This window comes from Gossypium arboreum, chromosome 6 (assembly GCF_025698485.1).
Source record: "Gossypium arboreum isolate Shixiya-1 chromosome 6, ASM2569848v2, whole genome shotgun sequence".
Taxonomy (NCBI): Eukaryota; Viridiplantae; Streptophyta; class Magnoliopsida; order Malvales; family Malvaceae; genus Gossypium; species Gossypium arboreum.
The window spans coordinates 94,683,098-94,705,326 of NC_069075.1; the positions used below are offsets into that span (position 1 = coordinate 94,683,098).

General features: G+C 35.7%; 1 protein-coding gene across 1 annotated transcript; it reads right to left on the reverse strand.

The window, feature by feature from the left end:
• Positions 1-20,278: 20,278 nt before the first annotated feature.
• LOC108485733 (VQ motif-containing protein 33-like) lies at positions 20,279-21,158 on the reverse strand. The gene has a single exon (XM_017789577.2). It carries the CDS (start codon positions 20,977-20,979, stop codon positions 20,401-20,403), a length of 579 nt encoding a protein of 192 aa, XP_017645066.1. The 5' UTR covers positions 20,980-21,158; the 3' UTR covers positions 20,279-20,400.
• Between the last annotated feature and the right edge of the window lie 1,071 nt (positions 21,159-22,229).

Sequence of the window (22,229 nt, forward strand, 5' to 3'; positions counted from 1 at the left end):
TCTGATTTTGATGACATTGCCGCCTACTTCATGCAGTACTATCATTCAATATGGACTTAAATTGCCACTGCCTCCTATGGAACTTTTCCATCCTCCATACCCAATTTCATGTAATTATGCACATATACTTAGCATGTTATGCTATTTATCATTAATTGATGCTCTATTCAATATTTTATACTATTCTTCATTGGCATGTATTCATGCACTTATTCCCATCAATTTCACATATATAATTAATTTATGTGATTTAAAACAATATTGCATATACAGTATCTTCATTCGAATTTAATAGGCATAGTTCGACTAATGCATACATCCAGGTTCACAAGAAGAGTTCGCACAAGTAAGGTTTGCACATACTGAGTTTGTACATACAAAAAGGGGTTCGCATATATGGCTTGCGTACAGGGGTTTAGACATACAAGGGGGTTTTTATAAACACATATACAGGGTTCGTAAAGTACACATAAAGGGTTCATATATTAAACATGTAAAGTTCACATAGTGGAACAGTTAGGGTTCGCATACTGCAATATGAGGGTTCGCGTAATAACATGTATATAGTTTACATATACACAAATATATAGGGTTCACATGAATAACACATAGGGTTCGCATAAATAATCATGAAGGGTTTGCATGAATAACACATAAAGTTCGTATGATTTTCATGTAGGGTTCGCAAGGATATATATTAGAAGTTCTCATAATAAATCATATATGATTTTACATATGGGTTCGCAATAGGGGGTTCACATAAGGGGCTCGCCTATAGGGGTTCGCATGAGAAGCCTCGCACATGCAAAGGGGTTCGTATATTATAGGTTGTTCACATACTATAGGGGGTTTTGTATACTATAGGGTTTTCATGCATATGGGTTTGCACACATGTAAGGGGATCACATACAAGGGTTCCTACACAAGGGCTCGTACATTGAGGGTTCGCATATATAGGAGGTTCGCATATACTGATACTTATTTCCTAGTACTTCAATTAATTATACACAATGATTTAAGTGTAGATCCCACACTTGATTTTGAAAACACAAAAACCTTAATCGGATGAGGAGATTGACGATCTACTCGGGATGAGAGGGACTAGTTTGAAAACTTTAAATTCTTTTGCTTGAAGATTGATTTGGTAATGGTGGAGAAAAAGAAGAACTTGGGATTTTTTCTTGAAAAGTTTGCTAGATAAAAATTCTAGGGTTTGAAAAGATTTCTTATTTATAAAACTATTTCCCTTAATTGAAATAAGTTTTAAGAATTTATGTAAAATTAAAACTATTTTAAAATAAGGACTAAATTGAAAAAATGGTTTTTGGCTGGGTATTTTGAGATCTTGGTACTTTGATGGGGGTAAAAATAGGAAAATAAAAATCTTTTGACTAAATGCATACAAGGGGTTTCAAACTTAGGACCTAAGGGTAAGCTAAGGCTCTACCACAATCTAGAAGACTCATTCTTGTTACTTTCTTAACACAAATAATTTTTAAGGCCTTCTAATTCTCTTACCTTATGCTTTAAAAAATAAAATTCTAAATTTTACTCCTATTTCTTCTAGCCGTATATTTAGGATATGACAACCAAGGCTTCAAGTAGATAGGCTTCTACTTATATTCCATGAATCAGGCAAATTTAAGTGGGTTGAATGAGCCCCATTTCATATATTGAACTCCATGAGACATTCCATGTGCATTGGTCACGAGCTTTGATCCACGGCTTGTGAAATTCTCCCCATCCATTCTCACGATGCCCTCATCACATCTTTATAATGAAACTAGTTTAACTCGTCTTAGAACGATCTCGATGCCTCAACTAATTTCTAGCTAATCTCTCTGTTGGATAGTTCCACTCCTTGGAATATTTGCCTCAGCTTATGACTCTACCATTGCCTAACTCAAAATGTATTCCTCTCTTGTACATTACGTTCGTAAGAGGCCACCACTCTTACTTGCCCCCATTGTGACTTGCCTCAATTGAAATCCTTATGATTCAAATAAATAGGCTTAGGCATGCCCACGTTGAACATCGAGTTCACTTTGAGTGTTGCTGCTACCTCTAGTTTATAAACCCATCAACTTACTCACTTCCGAACTCTGAAAGGGCAATAGTAAATCATATTGTAAAACATTACCAAAGTGTTTGAGATGTACCTCTTCATAGCATTTATTTTCTCTAATTGTTTAGTTTGCATCACTACTTTTCCTTCGAAGTCTGATGCACAACCCACCTTTCTTTTAGGTGGTAACCTTTTTGATGACTCAACATGCTTTATATCGCAAAAACCAAGGGGGTCTTGATCAATATTCCTCCTATACAAAATATCATTAGCTAGTTAGATTGCCAACAATACCTTTGTTTCACCCCTCATTTCTCGATTCACTGGCACAATGTATTATTGTTGTCTAGTACTCGGGATGCATATATAGTTGGAAAAAAGAACCAAAAGAGCATTAATCTTGTCAATGAAATTTAAGCCAAAAATAAAATCGTAATTATCAAAGTGGATTACCTCAAAGTCTTCCTTTCCTTTCCATTGATCGATCTATAGCTCAACTCCTTGTGCTACTCGCATAGTCGAGACCTCTTTGGAATTAACAGTCTTAATCTTCTTAGTTGACTCACTTATTGAGAGATTGAGTTTTCCCATGATAAAAGGAACCAAAAGAGCATTAATCTTGACAAAAAAATTCAAGCCAAGAAAAAAATCGTAATCATCCAAGTGGATTACCTCGAATTCTTCCTTACCTTTCCATTGACTGATTTGTAGCTCAACTACTTATGCTACTCCCATTGTTAGGACGTCTTTGGAATTAATAGTCTTGATATTCTTAGTTGACTTACTCACTGAAAGACTGAGTTTACCCATGAATAAAAAAATCTATTGCCCTAGTATCAATAAGACCACTCTTACTCTGACCTACAATATTGATGTCCACATACGTCAAACAATCTTGCTTGCAATCCCTTTTCACCTTTGCCATATTGAGTATCATTGACCTAAGCTTTAAATCCTTACTCTCAACAGGCTCCGCTTCATTCTCTTTACTCATTGCAAACGTCTTGGATTGTTCTGGGCAATCTCGCATCCTATATAGACCACAACACAAGAAACACTTCAATGGCTTCTTCTCATTCTCTCTTACCCTCTTAGCTTTTATAGAACACACAATCAAGCGAAGTTTCATCGATGCTTTGTCTGGCTCATCATCCCACATGATGGCAAATAATACAAACTTTTTTTTGCAGTCCCTCACTATATGTTGACCATCACAAAGGAAACACTTTATTGGCCCCTTCGGTTTGTTGTTGGGCTTCCACTTCTCGTTACATGGTTTCATATTACCACCATTCTTACCTTAGTCATTGTTTCCTTCTTCATCTTTCTTTTCCTCATGGCCTTCCCCACCGTTACCATTGTGTTTAAGTTTGGGCTTGGAATACTTAAGAATACCTAACTTTTTGCCCTTAAACTCAAAAAATGCCTCAACCTTTACCATGGCTATGGTAAGTTTGGTGATGCCTTGTCAATGCAACTCTTGTTTTGCTAACATCTTTAGGCCATCTTCAAACCATTAGAATGTTTGTTTCTCATTCAAGCTAAAGATTTGATGCATTAATTAACTGAAATCATGAACGTACTCCTGAACAGTGCCTTGTTTTGTAGGTCGATGCAACTTTGCCCAAACCTCATTCTAGACATATAATGTGGGTAAAACTGCTTCTTAAACTCCTTTTGGAACTCTTCCCAAGTTTTGATTTTGGTCCCACCTTGTCTCTCATATATGGACACACGACGCAACCATAAAAAAACGATATCAATAAAATAAGTTGCAGTAATATTTACCTTAGTGGCATTATCCTTGATACCCATCGCGCAGAAGTACTGTTCAATCCCTTAGAGGAAATTGTCCACATCTCTTGCGAACCTCCTTCCTTTGAACTCATTTGGTTTGAAAACATCTATGCTACTTTGCTTTGGAGTCAAAACCAGCATCCCACTACTTAGAACAACTTTACAGATAGTGAGCTCCCCCATGAGCTCCGCAACCTGTTACTTCAAATCTGTTATCATGGCTTCGAAAGCTTCATTCTTCTCAGTCTGATCACTCTTTGCGGTATTAAAGACCTTTTTCATCACATTCCAATTGCCATTAAGAGCCTTATTCACATAGTCCTTGAGCCATTCTTTCATTTTGTTCAACTCATCGATGCACCCTTTGACTAACTTAAGGGTCTCCTTCACATTCCCTATAGAACCTTCAAGTTTGGAAACTTTACCTTCAAGAGTGATGATATATCCCTCGAGATGCGATCTTTTTTGCCCCTCCCACGGTTCTCTATAGGCTAATTATCCTCAGCAACTTCTTTCCACATTTTGATCTGTGCCTTCAACCACTAGCTCTAGTACCAACAATCACAAGACTACACCTTTCGTCTCAGAATCCATATGACCTTAGGCGATCTCTTCACTTCAAATTTGCCTAAGTTAGTCTTTCCCTCGTAAAGTGAGAATTCTTGTAAAATTTCTCTAAGGCACCAAAACAAAGTGGAAGCAAACTCTGAAAGGAAAGAAGCTACAAATGAACTAAAGAAAGCCATAAAAAGAGAGTGCACATCAAGTGTTTAAGTAAATTCTCTCAATTTATTAACTTAGAAAGAATGAAATGATTACAAATGGAGGGGGAGACCTGTATTTATAGTTGAGCTCCCCAAATGTGGTTGTATAGATCGATTTACATTAATGGCTAAGATTGGTACCTATCTATAAGATGAGAGTCTTAAGGGGTTTGAACTCTATACATATTCATTATTTAGGATTTACATTAATTGCCCTAGTAACTCAAGTTTTACTAGAGTGTTTCACTAAGCCACCAAGGCTTCAAGGAGATGGGATTTTGCTTATATTTTATGAATCGGGTAGTTCAAGTGGGTCAAATGAGCTTTATTTCATCTGTTGATCTCTATGGGACGTCCTGTGCGTATTGATCATGGGCTTTGATTTGCGGCCCGTGACACTAGTACAGTGCTTAGTGAACAAAATGCATCCATGTAACTTTTTCGATATTTTAATTAGTACTTTCCAAATATACCAAATGCTAGAATTAATTGATCTTCGTACTCACATTCTTAACAATTACATTCCCAAAAATCACATTTTATTGAAATCTTACAATAAGAATGTACCAAATGCCACCTAATAACTGTAGAAGTGTAACAAAGTGATTTAAAATAAGGGTAAACTACAAAGATAGTCAGCCAACTATAAAAAAAAATTCATTTTAGGCACTTAAGATAAAAAGTTTGCATTTTAACCACTCACGTTAGATAGTTTGGTCATTTTGGTCACTCTCGTTAAAATCACAAACGACAAGCTAACATGATAGTTAAAAAATAGGTATAATAAAAATTTAGTAGTCAACTTTTATATATTATATCAATTTAGTCATAATTTTAAAATTAACCTCAAAATTTACAAATATTCTCAATTTTATCCTAACTCTAAAAACTAAAAGGAAATATATAAAAAATACATAAATATTTCCAAAATAATAATAATAATAATAAATTTAAATTTTATATTAATATTACTATTAATATTAAATAAATATAGTTATATTAAGATTTAATAAAAAAAAATCCCCTCTCTTCTTCCCCCATCACAGTCCTTTCGCTCCCCCTTCACTATAACACCCCTTACTCGAGTCTGAGGCCGGGACTGAGTACGAGGCATTACTAAACTTAAACACATGCATTCCAACATTTACAAATCTTAAAAACTTGATCAAACTTAAAAATTTTCAAACCATGTCTAGTATTCCTTATTACGAGCCTACGAGGCCTAAAACAAACTTTAAGGACGATTCGAAACCAAACCGGGTCCTTTAAAGAACTCTGGAAAATGACTCTTGAACAAGAGGTACACTCTCGTGTGGAAGGGGCGACACACCCGTGTGGCCTTCTTGACATGGCCGCGTTGAAGGCTCGTGCTGTTCACACGGCCTAAACACATCGAGACACGTCTGTGTCCCTAACCCGTGTAGAATTAAATCCTAATTCAAACCTACAGGGGTTTTCACACGGCCTGGCACATACCGGTGTCTATGGCCTGTGTCCCTCACACGACCATGACACGTCCATTTCCAAAAACCTTGACATTCTGTTTCTGATGTCAGCAACCATTTAGGGGCACACGGCCTAGGCACACGTGCACGGCCAAGGCACACGCTCGTGTGGTAGGCCGTGTGGTGAATTTAAATTCCAAATTTAAGGTACAGACTTCATACGGGCTGGGCACACGCCCATTCCCAGAGGCTGTGTCCTGCACACGGCTGAGACACATGGCCGTGTTTTTGCCCGTGTGTTTACTACCATGCATACTAACTTGAAATTTTAAGGTGCAAGGGACACACGGCCAGACAACATGCCTATGGGGCTGACCGTGTGTCGCACACGGCCTAGCCACATGCCCGTGTGTCTACCTGTGTGGACAAAACAAGGCTATATACCAAGCATTTTTTCCACCCTTACTTGCACCAGCCTACACAACAACAGATATCTCCAATCCACACAACAATATAAGACTAAATCAACCATAACATGTCATTCAAATGCAAACCTTATAACACTCTAACAACCGAACATGCACTCGATCATTCACACATTTGTTCATCCAGGGAAGCATCATCATTTGCAAATATCAATAATGAATATTAACCATTAACCATGGCCTTATACAAAAAGAAGGTTTTTGTCCCATGCCAACACAATTGGCTAACTTAACAATATGACACATAACAAAAAGACTCAATCCCTATACATGCCATACTTAAATTAATAAAACTAACTATAAAAAAAGCTTAGAGTGATAGTGTGAGTGATGCCTCCGATGTTCTTTGATTCACGGGTTGATTTGGCGGCACTACAAGAAAATGGAAAGGAAAAGGGTAAGCACAAAGCTTACTAAGTTGCATGTAAATATCGAAATAACAACCATGTTACCACTTGTTATCATACTCCCAATATATCATAACTCGCACAAACAGAAAATACTCATAACAATTCTTACTCATGCTCATTCCTCGCTATTCATACAACAAGAACAAAGTTGACATATCATCAATTTCATGTAAGTACCTGTACCACTCACAACTTGGTCATAAGTGCTATCATTTTGACATAAACCGTAAATTTCCCGTTGAACCATTTGGAATACTATAGGATAATCACCAAGTCTTAAACATAGGGTACGATGCCGACGCCATGTTCCAAACATGGTCTTACATTGGCTCACACATTTAAGTCATTGCCATGTCCCCGACAGGTCTTACACTGACTTACATACATCGAGGTTGATGCCATGTCCTAGACAAGTCTTACACTAGCTCACTTATCTGTGTCGATGCCATATCCCAAACAGGTCTTACACTAACACACCTCAAGCCGATGCCATGCCCTAGACAAGTCTTACACTAGCTTGCATATCATGAGGCTGATGCCATGCCCCAAACAGGTCTTACACTAGTTTGCATATCATGAGGCCGATGCCATGTCCCAGACAGGTCTTACACTAACACATACATCACCCAATTGTCATGGCATTGATATCGAAATTATTCCTGAGGTTCAATCGGGAGTCTCTACTACATCAATTCTCATCATGCACATTCACAGCAATAGCCCACAATTTATGCCATATTAATTATACAATACATAAATACAAATTAATTAAATTATTTACGTACAACTTACCTCGGTATACAAAATGTAGGCGACTAATTGTATTTAATCAGCTTGCTTGACTTTTCCCCAGTCTATGTCCGGATTGTGTATTTCTTGATCTAAAATAATAAAATTTCACTCATTTCATCATCAGATTAATAAAAATATTCTACAATTCACAATCCAAAAAAATGACCGTTTCGCCCTTATACTTTACAAAAATTACGATTTTTCCCTTAGGCTCATAAATCAATTTTTATCGAGTTTCCTCATTAACCAAGCCTAACTGAACTCTTTTTATACCTATAGCAACTCAAAATTTCAAACATTTCATACAATTACCACCAATTTTACAAGCTTTACAAAACAACCCATTTAGGTGTTTTCATGAAACCCCTTTCACAAAAGTTGTTTATTTAACAACCACGATTCATTTTCTTCTATAAAATCTTAGTTAACCACATAAATTTTTTCATGGAAAAACCCTAGACTCTCAACCATTTTGCAAAATAGTCCCTTCATTAGATAGCTTATGCTACAAGGCTCCCAAAAGTACAAAAAATTATCAAGAAAAGTCATAAGATCACCTACTTATGAGAGAACTTAATGGCTGAAATTTTCAAGCTTTCAAAACCCCTTTCTTGCTGAAAATTTCGGTAGAGAAGAGAAGAAGAGAAAAAGATGATAGCTAGCCTTTAGGTTTATTATTTGTTTATCAATTAAGTCACCTACCCTTTGACCATCCCATGAATTAAGGCTCCATGTCCAGCCACTAACATTTTATTGGTCTATTTACTCAATAAGGACCTCTACTTTAAAACTCCATAGCTATTTGACACCTTTAGTTAATAGAACAAAACTTTCGCACTTTATGCAATTTTGTCCTTTTTCGTAATTGAGCTCCCAATCATTAAAATTAATTCACCAAAATTTTCATGCATTCATATAATCATGCTATAACAGCAAAATAAAAAAAAAGATTTCTCCGACTCCAGATTTGTGGTCCTGAAACCTCTATTCTGACTAGGCCCAAAATTGAGCTGTTACAATTTTCGTCCCTAAAAATTTTATCGGCAAAAATATTTGGGTATTGGTCTCTCATAGTCTCCTCGGGCTCCTATGTGGCTTCTTCGACTCCATGTCTATGCCACAAAACTTTCACGAGTGCTACACTCTTATTCTTTAATTGCTTAACCTCCCGAGCCAAAATCTTAACCGGCTTTTTACCATAAGTCATATCTGAATGAATCTCAACCTCTTCTAAAGAAAGAACGAGCGAAGGATCTGAACGATAACAGCACAACATTGACACATGGAAAACATTGTGGATCTTTTCTAACTCGGATGGCAAGGCAAGTCGATATGCTATAGGTCCAATTTTCTCCGTTGTCTCATAAGGTCCAATAAACCGTGGAATTTATTTTTTTCTTACCGAATCGGAGAACTTTCTTCCACGGGGAAACTTTTAGAAATACCTTATCATCAAATTGAAATTCAATTTCTTTTCATTTTAAATCAGCATAGGATTTTTGTCTATCCGAAGCTACTTTCAAGCAATCTCTAATCACCTTTACTTTTTCTTCAGTTTCTCTGACTAAGTCGACCCCATGAACCTGAAGCTCTTTAAGTTCGGTCCAATATAAGGGCATTCGACACTTACGTCCATACAAAGCCTCATAAGGCACCATTTTTAGACTTGATTGATAACTATTGTTGTAGGCAAACTCTACCAGCGGTAAATACATTTCTCAACTACCTTGGAATTCAAGAACACAACACCGTAACATGTCCTCAAGAATCTGAATTACTCTCTCTAACTGGTCGTCTATTTGCAGATGGAAAGCCGTGCTAAAATTTAATTTCGTCCCTAATGCCTCTTGTAACTTCTTTCAGAACTGCGAGGTAAATCTCAAATCTCTATTTGAGATAATCGACAAGGGCACTCTGTGAAGTCTCACAATTTTAGAAACATACAACTCGGCTAGTTTATTAAGGAGTAGTTGGTACGTACTGGGATAAAATGTGCCAACTTTGTGAGCCTATCAACAACAACCCAAACGGCATCCTTTTTTTTTGGCATTAAAGGTAACCCCGACACGAAATCCATGGTTACCCAGTCCTATTTCCACTCGGGAACCATTATAGGTTGAAGTAAACCCGAAGGTACTTGGTGTTCAGCCTTCACTTGCTGACAAACTTGATACTTAGAGACGAACTCTGAAATGTCTCCTTTCATTCTCGACCACCAATACATTTTTTTCAGGTCATTATACATTTTAACACTACCCAAATGGATAGATAAGCAACCACCATGTGCCTCATGCAAAATCCTTAGAATAAGCTCATCGTCTTTAGGTACACATACCCTATCTCAAAAAATCAAATAGCCGTTGGTACCAATCCAAAAGTCCAATTCATTGTTCGTCTTACCTTGAGTCATTTTAGCTTATAAATCCTTATCACCCTTCTGAGCTTCACAAATATCTTTAGGAACGTTGGTCTAGCTCTTAATTCCTCCAAAACTGAACCATCATCAGCCACAGAAAACTGAGCATTCATGGCCCTCAAGGTGAATAATGACTTTCTACTCAGAGTGTCGGCGATTACATTCGCCTTTCCTGGGTGGTAGTCGATTATCAACTTATAGTCTTTTTATCAAATCTAACCATTGCCGTTGCCATAAGTTTAACTTCTTTTGAGTCATCAAATAATTGAAACTTTTATGGTAGGTGAACATTCGACATTTTTTCACCATACAAATAGTGTTTCCATTTTTTCAATGCGAACACGATGGTGACCAACTCTAAATCGTGCGTCGAGTAGTTTTTCTCGTGTGGCTTCAACTGTCTCGAGGTACAACCTTACCTTCTTACATGAGCACGCACCCCAATTCATTCAAGGAGGTGTTGCTATATATCACAAATTCCTTTCTCAGTTCTGGTTGCACTAAAACTGGGGCTTCTGTGAATAAAGCTTTTAATGTCTCAAAACTTTGTTGGGACTTATCTTTCCATTCGAACTTGACCTCTCTTTGTAACAACCTCGTCATTGGAGTAGCTATCATATAAAATCCTTTAACGAATCGTCGGTAGTACTCCGCTAAGCCTAGGAAGCTTCTAATCTCCGATACATTCCTTGGCAGTTTCCACTCAACAATAGCCGAGATCTTACTCGGATCAACTCTAATCCCATCAACCAATACGATGTGTCCTTGGAATCTGACCTCTTAGAGCCAAAACTCACTTTTATTGAACTTGGCATACAACTGTTTAACTCTTAAGGTTTGCAAAACAGTTCTTAAATGCTCTGCGTGCTCTCCTTCATCACAAGAATAAATTAATATATCATAGATAAAGACAACGATGAACTTATCTAAATACGGTCGGGAAATACAGTTTATTAAGTCCATAAACACGGTGGGAGCATTTGTTAAGCCTAAGGACATGACGACGAACTCAAAATGCCTATATCTCGTCTGAAATATTGTTTTCGGCACATCTTGCTCCTTAACTCTTAGCTGGTAATAACCGGATCTCAAGTCTATCTTAGAAAACATCATGGCTTCCTTTAATTGATCAAACAAATCGTCGATCCTTGGCAAGGGATACTTGTTCTTCATCGTCACCTTGTTGAGCTGTCTGAAGTCTATACATAACCTCATCGACCCATATTTCTTTTTCACAAAAAGTACTGGAACACCCTACAGAGAATAGCTCGATCTCGCAAAACCTTTATCCGTCAACTCTTGTAGCTATACTTTCAACTCCTTTAACTCCATTGGAGCTATCCTATACGGAACAATTGAGATAGGTGCCGCATCAGGGACTAACTCGATATCAAACTCAACTTTTCTAGTTGGGGGCAATTCGGGCAATTCTTCTAGAAACACAGCTGATTACTCACATACCATTGGTACTGACTCGATCTTCACTTCAGATGCCTGAGTATTCAACATAAAAGTGAGATAAGCTTTACACCCTTTTCTCAAATATCTTTCTGTAGTCAAAGACGATATTACTACAGGCAAGCTATATGCTTCACCTGATCAACCCGAAGAACATCTCCGCTTTCACATTTCAACTCGAAACTTTTTATCCACAATCCACTACGACTCCATGAGAAGTCAACCAGTCCATACCGAGGATTACATCGAATTCATCAAATGGCAATAACATAAGGTTAGCAAGAAAACAATGACCTCTAATTGTCAAGGGACAGTTTCTGCATACTTGGTCTACTAACATATGTTTGCCTAACGGGTTAGACACTTTTACCACAATTTCAGTGGACTCGATTAGCATGTTCATACTGGGTATCAATTTCATACAAACATAGGAATGGGTAGACCCCAGATCAATCAAAGCAACAACGAGTGTATCATAGATAGAAAAGGTACCTGTAATTACATCAGGAGACGTAGCCTCTTCACAGGCGCAAATATGGTAAGTCCTTGCAAGCGCTTTGCCCTCGGACCTCACAACACTATTTCTTGGTGCACCTCTACTGCTAGCCCCACTTCTTGGGTTCTTATATGGTCTACCCCTCGAAGGAGCATTACCCGATCTTACACCTTGATCCTTATCTTTCTCGACCATCTTGGGACAGCTACAGCGACCCACATTTGAAACAGTGTCTTTCATTACCTCGGTACTCACCAAAATGATGTCTACCGCGTTTTGCACATTCTGGTCTATTTGGTTGAGCACTATCAACACTTGCGATAAAAGTGGTTTGAGCTTTAGACACTGCATGATGCTTGTTCTTGTTTCTACTCGAGAATCCTACTAATGCATTTGATCGAGCAAGAAACTCTCTCGATCTCTTGGATGAGGTCTGGTGTGGTTTCCCTATCTGTCTTTTTTTTGAGTCAGAGACTCAATGTCATCTCTTCTCTTCTCTTTGGCCAATTCTTCGGCCTTGCAAGCTCTCTCAACAAGTACTACAAACTCCCTCAACTCTAAGATGCTAACTAATAGACGGATGTCTTCGTTCAGACCATTTTCAAACCTATTGCACATGGTGGCCTCTGTGGATATGCACTCCCGCGTATATTTGTTGAGCCTTACAAACTAGCGTTCGTACTCCATCACTATCATACGGCCTTGCTTCAGTTCAAGGAATTTTTTGCTCTTTTGATTAATAAACCTTTGGCTAATATACTTTTTACGGAACTCTTCCAGGAAGAATTCCTAAGTTACTCTCTCTCTCTCTCTCGGTACCACTGACCTGAGAGTATTCCACCATTGGTAGGCTGAGTCTCGAAAGAGTGACACTACACACTTCATGCACTCCTCTGGCGTGCACGATAGCTCATCAAATTCTCTGATGGTATTTTCTAACCAGAACTCTGCTCTCTCGTGTTTATCATAAACACTAGCCCGAAATACCTCAGCCCTATGCTTTCGGATTCTGTCTACTGGAGGTTTCTCTCTACTAACCATTTCTACTTTATGAGGAGCTATAGGGGCAGGCTGTAGGATCGGAGGAGGTGGGGGAGGTAGAGTGTTCGAATTCGCACGAACGAACCTCGAGAACCAAGCATCCATCATACGGAGGTAGGCTTCTCTAGCCCCTTCGCCCTGACTCATTGTTACAAGCTCACTTTCAACTGGCGCAGTCCCTTCAGCAGGAGCCAGTGCATTACTTTCCATATCATCCACCATAGCTCTGTCAGGATCCATTTACTATATAAACACATTATTTATATTCATCAAGAGTCATCACACTATCGATATACAACTATAGCATGTATAGCTAAACTCGTACTCATGCTAGGTTAGTTCTAGAATCAACTAAATCATAGCTCTGATACCACTAAATGTAACAGTCGTTACTCGAGTCCGAGGCCGGGACTGAGTACGAGGCATTACTAAACTTAAACACATACATTCCAACATTTACAAATCTTAAAAACTTGATCAAACTTAAAACTTTTCAAACCTTGTCTAGTATTCCTTATTATGGGCCTATGAGGCCCAAAACAAGCTTTAAGGACGATTTGGAACCAAACTGGGTCCTTTAAAAAACTCTAGAAAATGACTCTTGAAACAGGGGTACACGCCCGTGTGGAAGGGCCGACACGCTTGTGTGGCCTTCTTGATATGGCCGCGTTGAAGGCCTATGCAATTCACACAGCTTAAACATATCGGGACACGTCCATGTCCCTAACTCGTATGGAATTAATTCCTAATTTGAACCTACAAGGGTTTTCACACGGCCTGGCATATGCCCGTGTCTATGGCCAATGTCCCTCACACGGTCATGACACGCCCGTGTCAAAAAACCTTGACATTCTGTTTCTGACATCAGTAACCATTTAGGGGTACACGGCCAAGGTACACGCCCGTGTGCTAGGCTATGTGGTGAATTTAAATTCCATATTTAAGGTGCAGACTTCGCACGGGCTGGGCACACGCCCATGCCCAAAGGCCGTGTCCTTCACACGGCTGAGACACACGACCGTGTCTCTACCCGTGTGTTTACTACCACGTATACTAACTTGAAATTTTAAGGTGCAGGGGACACACAGCCAGACAACATGCCTATGGGGCTGACCGTGTGTCGTACACGGCCTAGACACATGCCCGTGTGTCTACCTGTGTGGACAAAACAAGGCTATATACCAAGCCTTTTTTCCACCCTTACTTGCACCAGCCTACACAACAATAGATATCTCCAATCCACACAACAATATAAGACTAAATCAACCACAACATGTCATTCAAATGCAAACCTTATAACACTCTAACAACCGAACATGCACTCGATCATTCACGCATTTGTTCATCTAGGGAAGCATCATCATTTGCAAATATCAATAATGAATATTAACCATTAACTATGGCCTTATACAAAAAGAAGGTTTTTGTCCCATGCCAACACAATTGGCTAACTTAACAATATGACACATAACAAAAAGACTCAATCCCTATACATGCCATACTTAAGTTAATAAAAATAACTATAAAAAAAGCTTAGAGTGATAGTGTGAGTGATGCCTCCGACGTTCTTTAGTTCACGGGCTGATTTGGCGGCACTACAAGAAAATGGAAAGGAAAAGGGTAAGCAGAAAGCTTAGTAAGTTGCATGTAAATATCATAATAACAACCATGTTACCACATGTGATCGTACTCCCAATATATCATAACTCGCACAAAGAGTAAATGCTCATAACAATTCTTACTCATGTTCATTCCTCGCTATTCATACAATAAGAATGGAGTTCACATATCATTAATTTCATTTAAGTACCTGTACCACTCACAACATGGTCATAAGTGCTATCATTTTGACATAAACCGTAAATTTCTTGTAGAACCATTTGGAATACTACAAGATAATCACTCAGTCTCAAACATAGGGTACAATTCCGACGCCATGTTCCAAACATGGTCTTACATTGGCTCTCACATCTAAGTTAATTCCATGTTCCAGACAGGTCTTACACTAGCTCTTACTTATTTGTGTCGATGCCATGTCCTAGACAGGTCTTACATTAACACACCTCAAGTCGATGCCATGTCCCAGACAGGTTTTACACTAGCTTGCATATCTTGAGGCCAATACCATGTCCCAGATAGGTCTTACACTGGCTCTCACTTATCTATATGGATGCCGTGTCCCAGACAGGTCTTACATTGACACACACATCAGCCAAATGTTATGGCATGGTTATCCAAATTATTCCTAAGGTTCAACCGGGAGTCTCTACTACATCAATTCTAATCATGCACATTCACATCAATAGCCCACAATTTATGTCATTAATTATACAATACATAAATACAAATAAATTTCATTATTTACGTATAACTTACCTTGGTACATAAAATGTATGCGACTAATTGTATTTAATCCGCTTTCTTGGCTTTTCCCCAGTCTAGGTCCGGATTCCGTATTTCTTGATCTAAAATAATAAATTTTCACTCATTTAATCATCAGATTAATAAATATATTCTACAATTCACAATTCGACAAAATGACCATTTTGCCCTTATACTTTATAAAAATTACGATTTTACCCTTAAGCTCGTAAATCAATTTTTATCGAGTTTCCTCTTTAACCAAGCCTAGCTGAACTCTTTTTATACCTATATCAACTCACAATTTCAAACATTTCATACAATTATCACCTATTTTACAAGCTTTACAAAACAGCCCATTTAGGTGTTTTCATGAAACCCCTTTCACAAAAGTTGTTTATTTAACAACCAAGATTCATTTTCTTCCATAAAATTTTAGCTAACCACATAAATTATTTCATGGAAAAACCCTATACTCTCGACCAATTTGCAAAATAGTCCCCTCATTCGATAGCTTATACTATAAGGGTCCCAAAAGTACACAAATTATTAAGAAAAGTCATCAAGATCACTTACTTATGAGAGAACTTAAGGGCTGAAATTTTCAAGCTTTCAAAACCCCTTTCTTGCTGAAAATTTCAGTGGAGAAGAGAAGAAGAGAAAAAGATGATAGCTAGCCTTTAGGTTTATTATTTATTTATCAATTAAGTCACCTACCCTTTAACCATCTCATGAATTAAGGCTCCATGTCCAACCACTAACATTTTATTAGTCTATTTACTCAATAAGGACCTCTACTTTAATGCTCCGTAGCTATTTGACACCTTTAGTTAGTAGAACAAAACTTTCGCACTTTATGCGATTTAGTCCTTTTTTGTAATTGAGCTTCCAATCGCTAAAATTAATTCACCAAAATTTTCATGCATTCATAAAATCATGCTATAACACCAAAATAATAAAAAAAATATTTCTCTGACCCTGAATTTGTGGTCCCGAGACCACTATTTTGACAAGGCCCAAAATTGGGCTGTTACATTCACCCTCTCCTCCACTGTCCCCTCCCTCCCCTCAATCCCTATCCCTCTCCCTTTCCCTATCGTCACCCAACCTGAGTAGGAACCTTTTGAAAGATGGTCAGTAACTCAACTTCAAGCTCATTATTTTGTAAATGAATCAAAATTTGCAGTAAATGGAACAGATGGATCTCGATTGGAGACACCCACCAGAGTATTGAATTGAAAATTATGAGATTCAAGGGAGGATATTGGTATCAATTTAGATTCCTTCTAAGAAACCATTCTTGCCCACCAAGTGTTTGATGAAAAAGATTCAACTATTGATTGAAGAAAATGCCTAATTGGGATTGGGATGATAATTGGGTAACTGTTAGAAGTAATGAAATGTGGGCTAGTAGTAATATTAAGGATGAACCTCACATGAATGACAAATGGTGCTTAGGCTTTGAGATTAGTGGGCAAAAAACTAGTAATAGTTTTGAGAGTAGGTGTAAAACGAGGGAGGTCGAGGGATGAAGGAGGAAGGGACAAAGAAGGAGAGGGAGGGATGGTAGGGGAGGTCCGGTGTGGGATGGGGAGTGGGAAAGATGAGGTGGGGGTTTATTTTATTTAATAGTTATATAATTTTATTGATTTAATATTAATATTAATAAAAATTTTATTATTATATATTTTTAAAATATTTATTTATTTTATATATTTTAAATTTTATATATTATTATTTATTGTGAACAATAATATTTTCTATCTTTATATATTTTAAACTTATTATTATATAAATTTTTAAAAAATATGTATGTGTTTTATATATTTCTTTGAACTTTTTAAAATTAGGATTAAATTGAGAACATTTGTAAATTATGAGGGTTAATTTTTAAAATTATGACTAAATCGATATGATATTTAAAATTGAGGGCTAAATTTATTATTATACATATATTTTTAACTGCCACATCATCTTGACGTTTGTATTTTTGAAAATATTTATGTATTTTATATATTTCTCTGAATTTTTAGAATTAGGATCAAATTGAGAATATTTGTAAATTATAAGGGTTAATTTTTAAAATTATAACTAAATTGATATAATATGTAAATATTGGCGGCTAAATTTGTTATTATACCTATTTTTAATTACCACATCAACTTGTCGTTTGTAATTTTAATGGGAGTGATCAAAATAACTAGACTATGTAACATGAACGCTTAAATTGTAATTTTTTATTTTGAATGCTTAAAATAAATTTTTTTATAATTGGATTACTATTTATGTTATTTACCTTTAAAATAATAAGGTTTTGTTAAAAATTAATTGACTTTTACTCAGTTTTTAAAGGTTCACCTTTCAAAAATAATTTTCAATTATAAGTAGATTCATCAATCAAATTAAAATCCATTAATACGATGCACAAATATAATTGATATATAAATAAATACAATTAAAATCAAACTATTAAAATGCATAAATAAATAGACTGAAAAAGAAATGATCCATACATTGTAAGTTTTAAAATAATAATAAAATCTGAATTGAAAACTTGTATATTCACTCCATCTACACGTTTAAAATCCTAACACCTTACTTTTACCAATGTCTACCTTGGCTAATTTATTATGTGTTTTATGTGTTTAGTACATTAAATCAAAATATTATTATATGTAATATATGTCTGAATATAACACTTTTGTGAGCAAATATATATTATAAAATAATATATGCTCATCACTATTATAGCATGTTTGGTTGACATGATTACTTTTCATTCATTCCTTATTTAGTGTAACAGTCTTATTCATTGTTTGTTTTGATTGAATGAGCGAAACGTCGAGGTAGTATTATGGTCTCATTCTGACCTCTTATGAAGTAGTCACTAATTATTTTTCCAAAATTACCCTTAAACCCAAAACATTGTATTAACCATAATTTCAATCAATGGATTATAACCATGGCAAAAAAAAATCAAGAAGAAATTGAAATTGAAACCTAATAGTTATACCCTAAAATGGTTCAGCCAACCTCAAAGGAGAGATTGAGGGTCTAGGGGATTAACAAAGGGGTTGGTTTGATGTGAGAAAAGTGAAGTTGGAGTCTAGGGCTGATAACGAGACGATCTAAAGAAGGGTCATTGAAGAGTTCAACCAAAAGAGATAAAGAAGCTGGGTTTAGGGTTTGAGGATTATGGTTCTAAGTGGAGAAGGGTTTAAAGATCGCAAATGACAATTTGGAGAAATGTGTGGGTGTAAATTGAGGTTTCGAAGAAAGCAAAGCGTGGGGTTGAAAAGGAGAAGGTGAAAAGACACAATGGTGAAGCAGCCAACGAAGTTGCAAAGATGTTAATGTTGACATTTTTTTTTGAAGAGAAGGAAAATGGGTTTAGAGAAGAGAGTGCAAAAAAGTCACTGACGAGAAAAAGAAATTATTTAATATTTTTACAAAAATAAAAATTTAATTTAATTGATTAAAGGGCATATTTGTCATTTGAGTATTTTTTTTCTATTACATATCTATCCCTCATGAGTACCATTACCGTATTCATTCCATTCCATCCAACCAAACCACTATTATGCCTATTCAATTCTGTTACAGTTCTGTTCCATTCTCACCGAATGACTATTCCATTACAGCACTATTCCATTCCAGTGAACTAAACGTGTCGTTAGAGTATTAAGGGTGGTGTTTGGTAATCTGCATGGATTTCATTTTGAATCCAATTTATTTTAAAATTTTAATGTATGAATTTGATTTTTTTTTTGCTTTATTAAGGAAAAATGTTTATTTTTTAAAATAATTAAGAATTTAGGTTTTTTTTTAATTTTAAAAAGTAGCTCACTTTTGATACACATGACAAAAATGCACCTTGGTGGAAGCACTTTTATTTTTAAATAAATAGATTTCCAAAAATTTTATCCCGAAATTCTTGAGTTTTCATGTTTTTGTCACCAGTCTCAAAATCGGTTTATTTCCCTAATTTTCAAATAAAATAGCCTAAAATTTTAATTTTTTAAGCCAATATATATATACACCTAATTTTACTGATTTTTTAAGTAAAATAAAATCTCATAAATCCTTGACTTTAATGTTATCTCGAAATATTGCATAATATTTATATTATATTATATTAATTTTATGATATTAAATAAATAAAATATATTATAAAATTAATATTATTTAATTAAAAATTATATAAATAATTATAAAATATTTTAACAAGAAAATGGCCAATTCAATTTTCAAAAAATCAATCTACTCCGGTAAAATTAAGTGGGATTAGAATACAATAAATTTGGATTTATTAATAAGAGGTTCACTCATTATTTATTAATAAGAGGTTCACTCATTCCAAAAGAAAGTGTTGAAATATGATAATTCAAAGTGAATAAATTTTTCAATAGGTTGATATTATTATTGTATCAAATTGAAATTTTGTTTTCAATTAAAATGAGAATTCAAGTATTTAAAGAGACAAATTTAGTAAAGTGAAAGCCTTTAGTCTTGTCGGGTTAACATACGGTTACCTATAAAAGAACATGAGATAGAGATAGAATCCTAACTTAACTCGAAAGACAATATCAACCCATTAAAAAATTTGTCAAAACTTTAGGTAAATTATATTTTGAAAACTTATCTCAAAGGATACTGCCTTATATTTCTATCCATAATAATCCCAATTAGGCAACATAAACAAAAATTATATTAGTAAAAAAGAAAACAAGGAAAAATAAAGATAAGCATTTTCAAGAAACCATGCTTCCATAATTAAACAAAAGATACAACAATAACACTTTTTCACCCACGAATGATCAAAAGCCCAAAAAAGGAAAACGAACAAAAAAAAGGGATTTAACACAGAGCCCTAATCTCGTTTCTCATCCTGACTAGGTGAACTAAGTGGAAAAAGAGTTAACAGCTCCGGTGATCGGTTTCCTCTATGTGTATTTAATGTTGATGGGTGCAAGTAAAAACCCTTCTCTGCAATCGCCTTTTCCTCTTCTGAAGCTGCCGGAGACGACGGTGATACGGTACCGGAACTCGAGTAAAAGAGTGGTTCAGACCCCAGTGGAGTCACCGGACTGGGAACTGACGAGTCGAGCCCACGAGCTTGGCAGACGCAGACGCAGTGACTTCCACCAGGCGAGTTACGTAGCGTGGTGAGGCCGAGCTTGATCTCGAGTTTTCTTATGGCATGTTGTTGTCTACGCTCTTGGAGCTTGAACGGTGGACGGCGTGGTGCTGTTGGGTGGTGATCACTGCAAGGTTTTGAGGAAACCCTTCCGGGAAGACTTGTGACTGGGAGTTTCTCTGTATCGCTGGTGAATCCTGTGAGTTTCTGGACCAAGTCTTTGAAGGTGTTTGCATCAGCCTCAACGAACGTTGTTGGCGGCAGCGACGCTGAAGTTGACGATGAAGCTATGGAGATTTGGTGCTTTTCCATTTGAAGCAACAGAATTTTTTTTTTAAATAATAATTAACTTTAGAGAAATAAAAATAAATTATGACCGAACTTAATTTGTTGGAGTGTTTTATAGAGAAGAGAAAGAGAATGTTTGATGAGATGTTCTGTATAAGTGTGTATTTTGGGTTGTGATGTTAGCGACGTAAGGTTTACTTCAAACAATATATATATTTTTAATCTTTCATATTTATTTTAAGCTTTTACGAACATTTAAAAGTTTATAATTATTTTTTAATAATAATATTTTAAAATTTAAATTTAAAATTAAAAAATGTAATTTACATTATCAGTACATTAATATTTATTGGTTATAAAATAATATTTTATGTATTATTTGTGCATAAATAAAATAAAATAATATTTTATATCAAGTTTTAGGTCCATAGATTAAATTTAAACTTTAATATTTATATTAAAATTTGAATCTCAAATATGAGATTTATATTTAAATATTTTTACAAAATTTTTATTATTTTTATTTCACAAATGATACGAGAATGTATTATATTATTAATCTTTAAGGATACATCAAAGAGTCTATTTAATCTCAAACTTTTATTTTTACATCTAAATTCATCCGAATCCATGAACTCCAAATATTTGTAATATTGTGAGTGTCTACTGAAGTAAAACACATCATCCCAATAATATTTTGGTGTTGTATGGTAACACAAGGGGCATGGGCTTCCCTTTCTTCCCATGCACTTTTATCGATTTCTGAAAAATGTATATATGCCCAAATCTCCAAGTTTTACTACTTTATTAAAAGATGTTGACGGCTATTTCAGATTATATATCATTAATAATTACATTTGATATTAAATGATGATAATTACTGATTTGTAGAATATTAATGACAATTATGGTCATCTCTTTCATATTTGGTGGTATATTGGGTTAATTCCACTTTATGTCATTATTATGATACTCAATATTATTGATCCATTACAAGATTACTCGATTGGATCTTGACCTATATTTTACGCGGTTTGTACTTTGAATTCGCATGTAAGGTGCTCATACCCTTTTATGAGACTGTACGATGTGGGTTTGCATTACAATGTAGGCAAACTCACATCTAGAAAACATGTGTTAACCCTAGAGTAGGGTGCTTGTCGACATGCTATAAATTCTAAATTATTATAGATTTTTTATAGTTGTTTAAATCATATTTTTGCTTAGAATTTATATTAATCCCGAGTATTTGGATATTTAATTTTTGTCATATT

What these genes read in the sequence shown, in the direction of transcription:
- LOC108485733 (XM_017789577.2), bottom strand. Translation starts at nt 20,979, where the DNA reads ATGGAAAAGCACCAAATCTCCATAGCTTCATCGTCAACTTCAGCGTCG.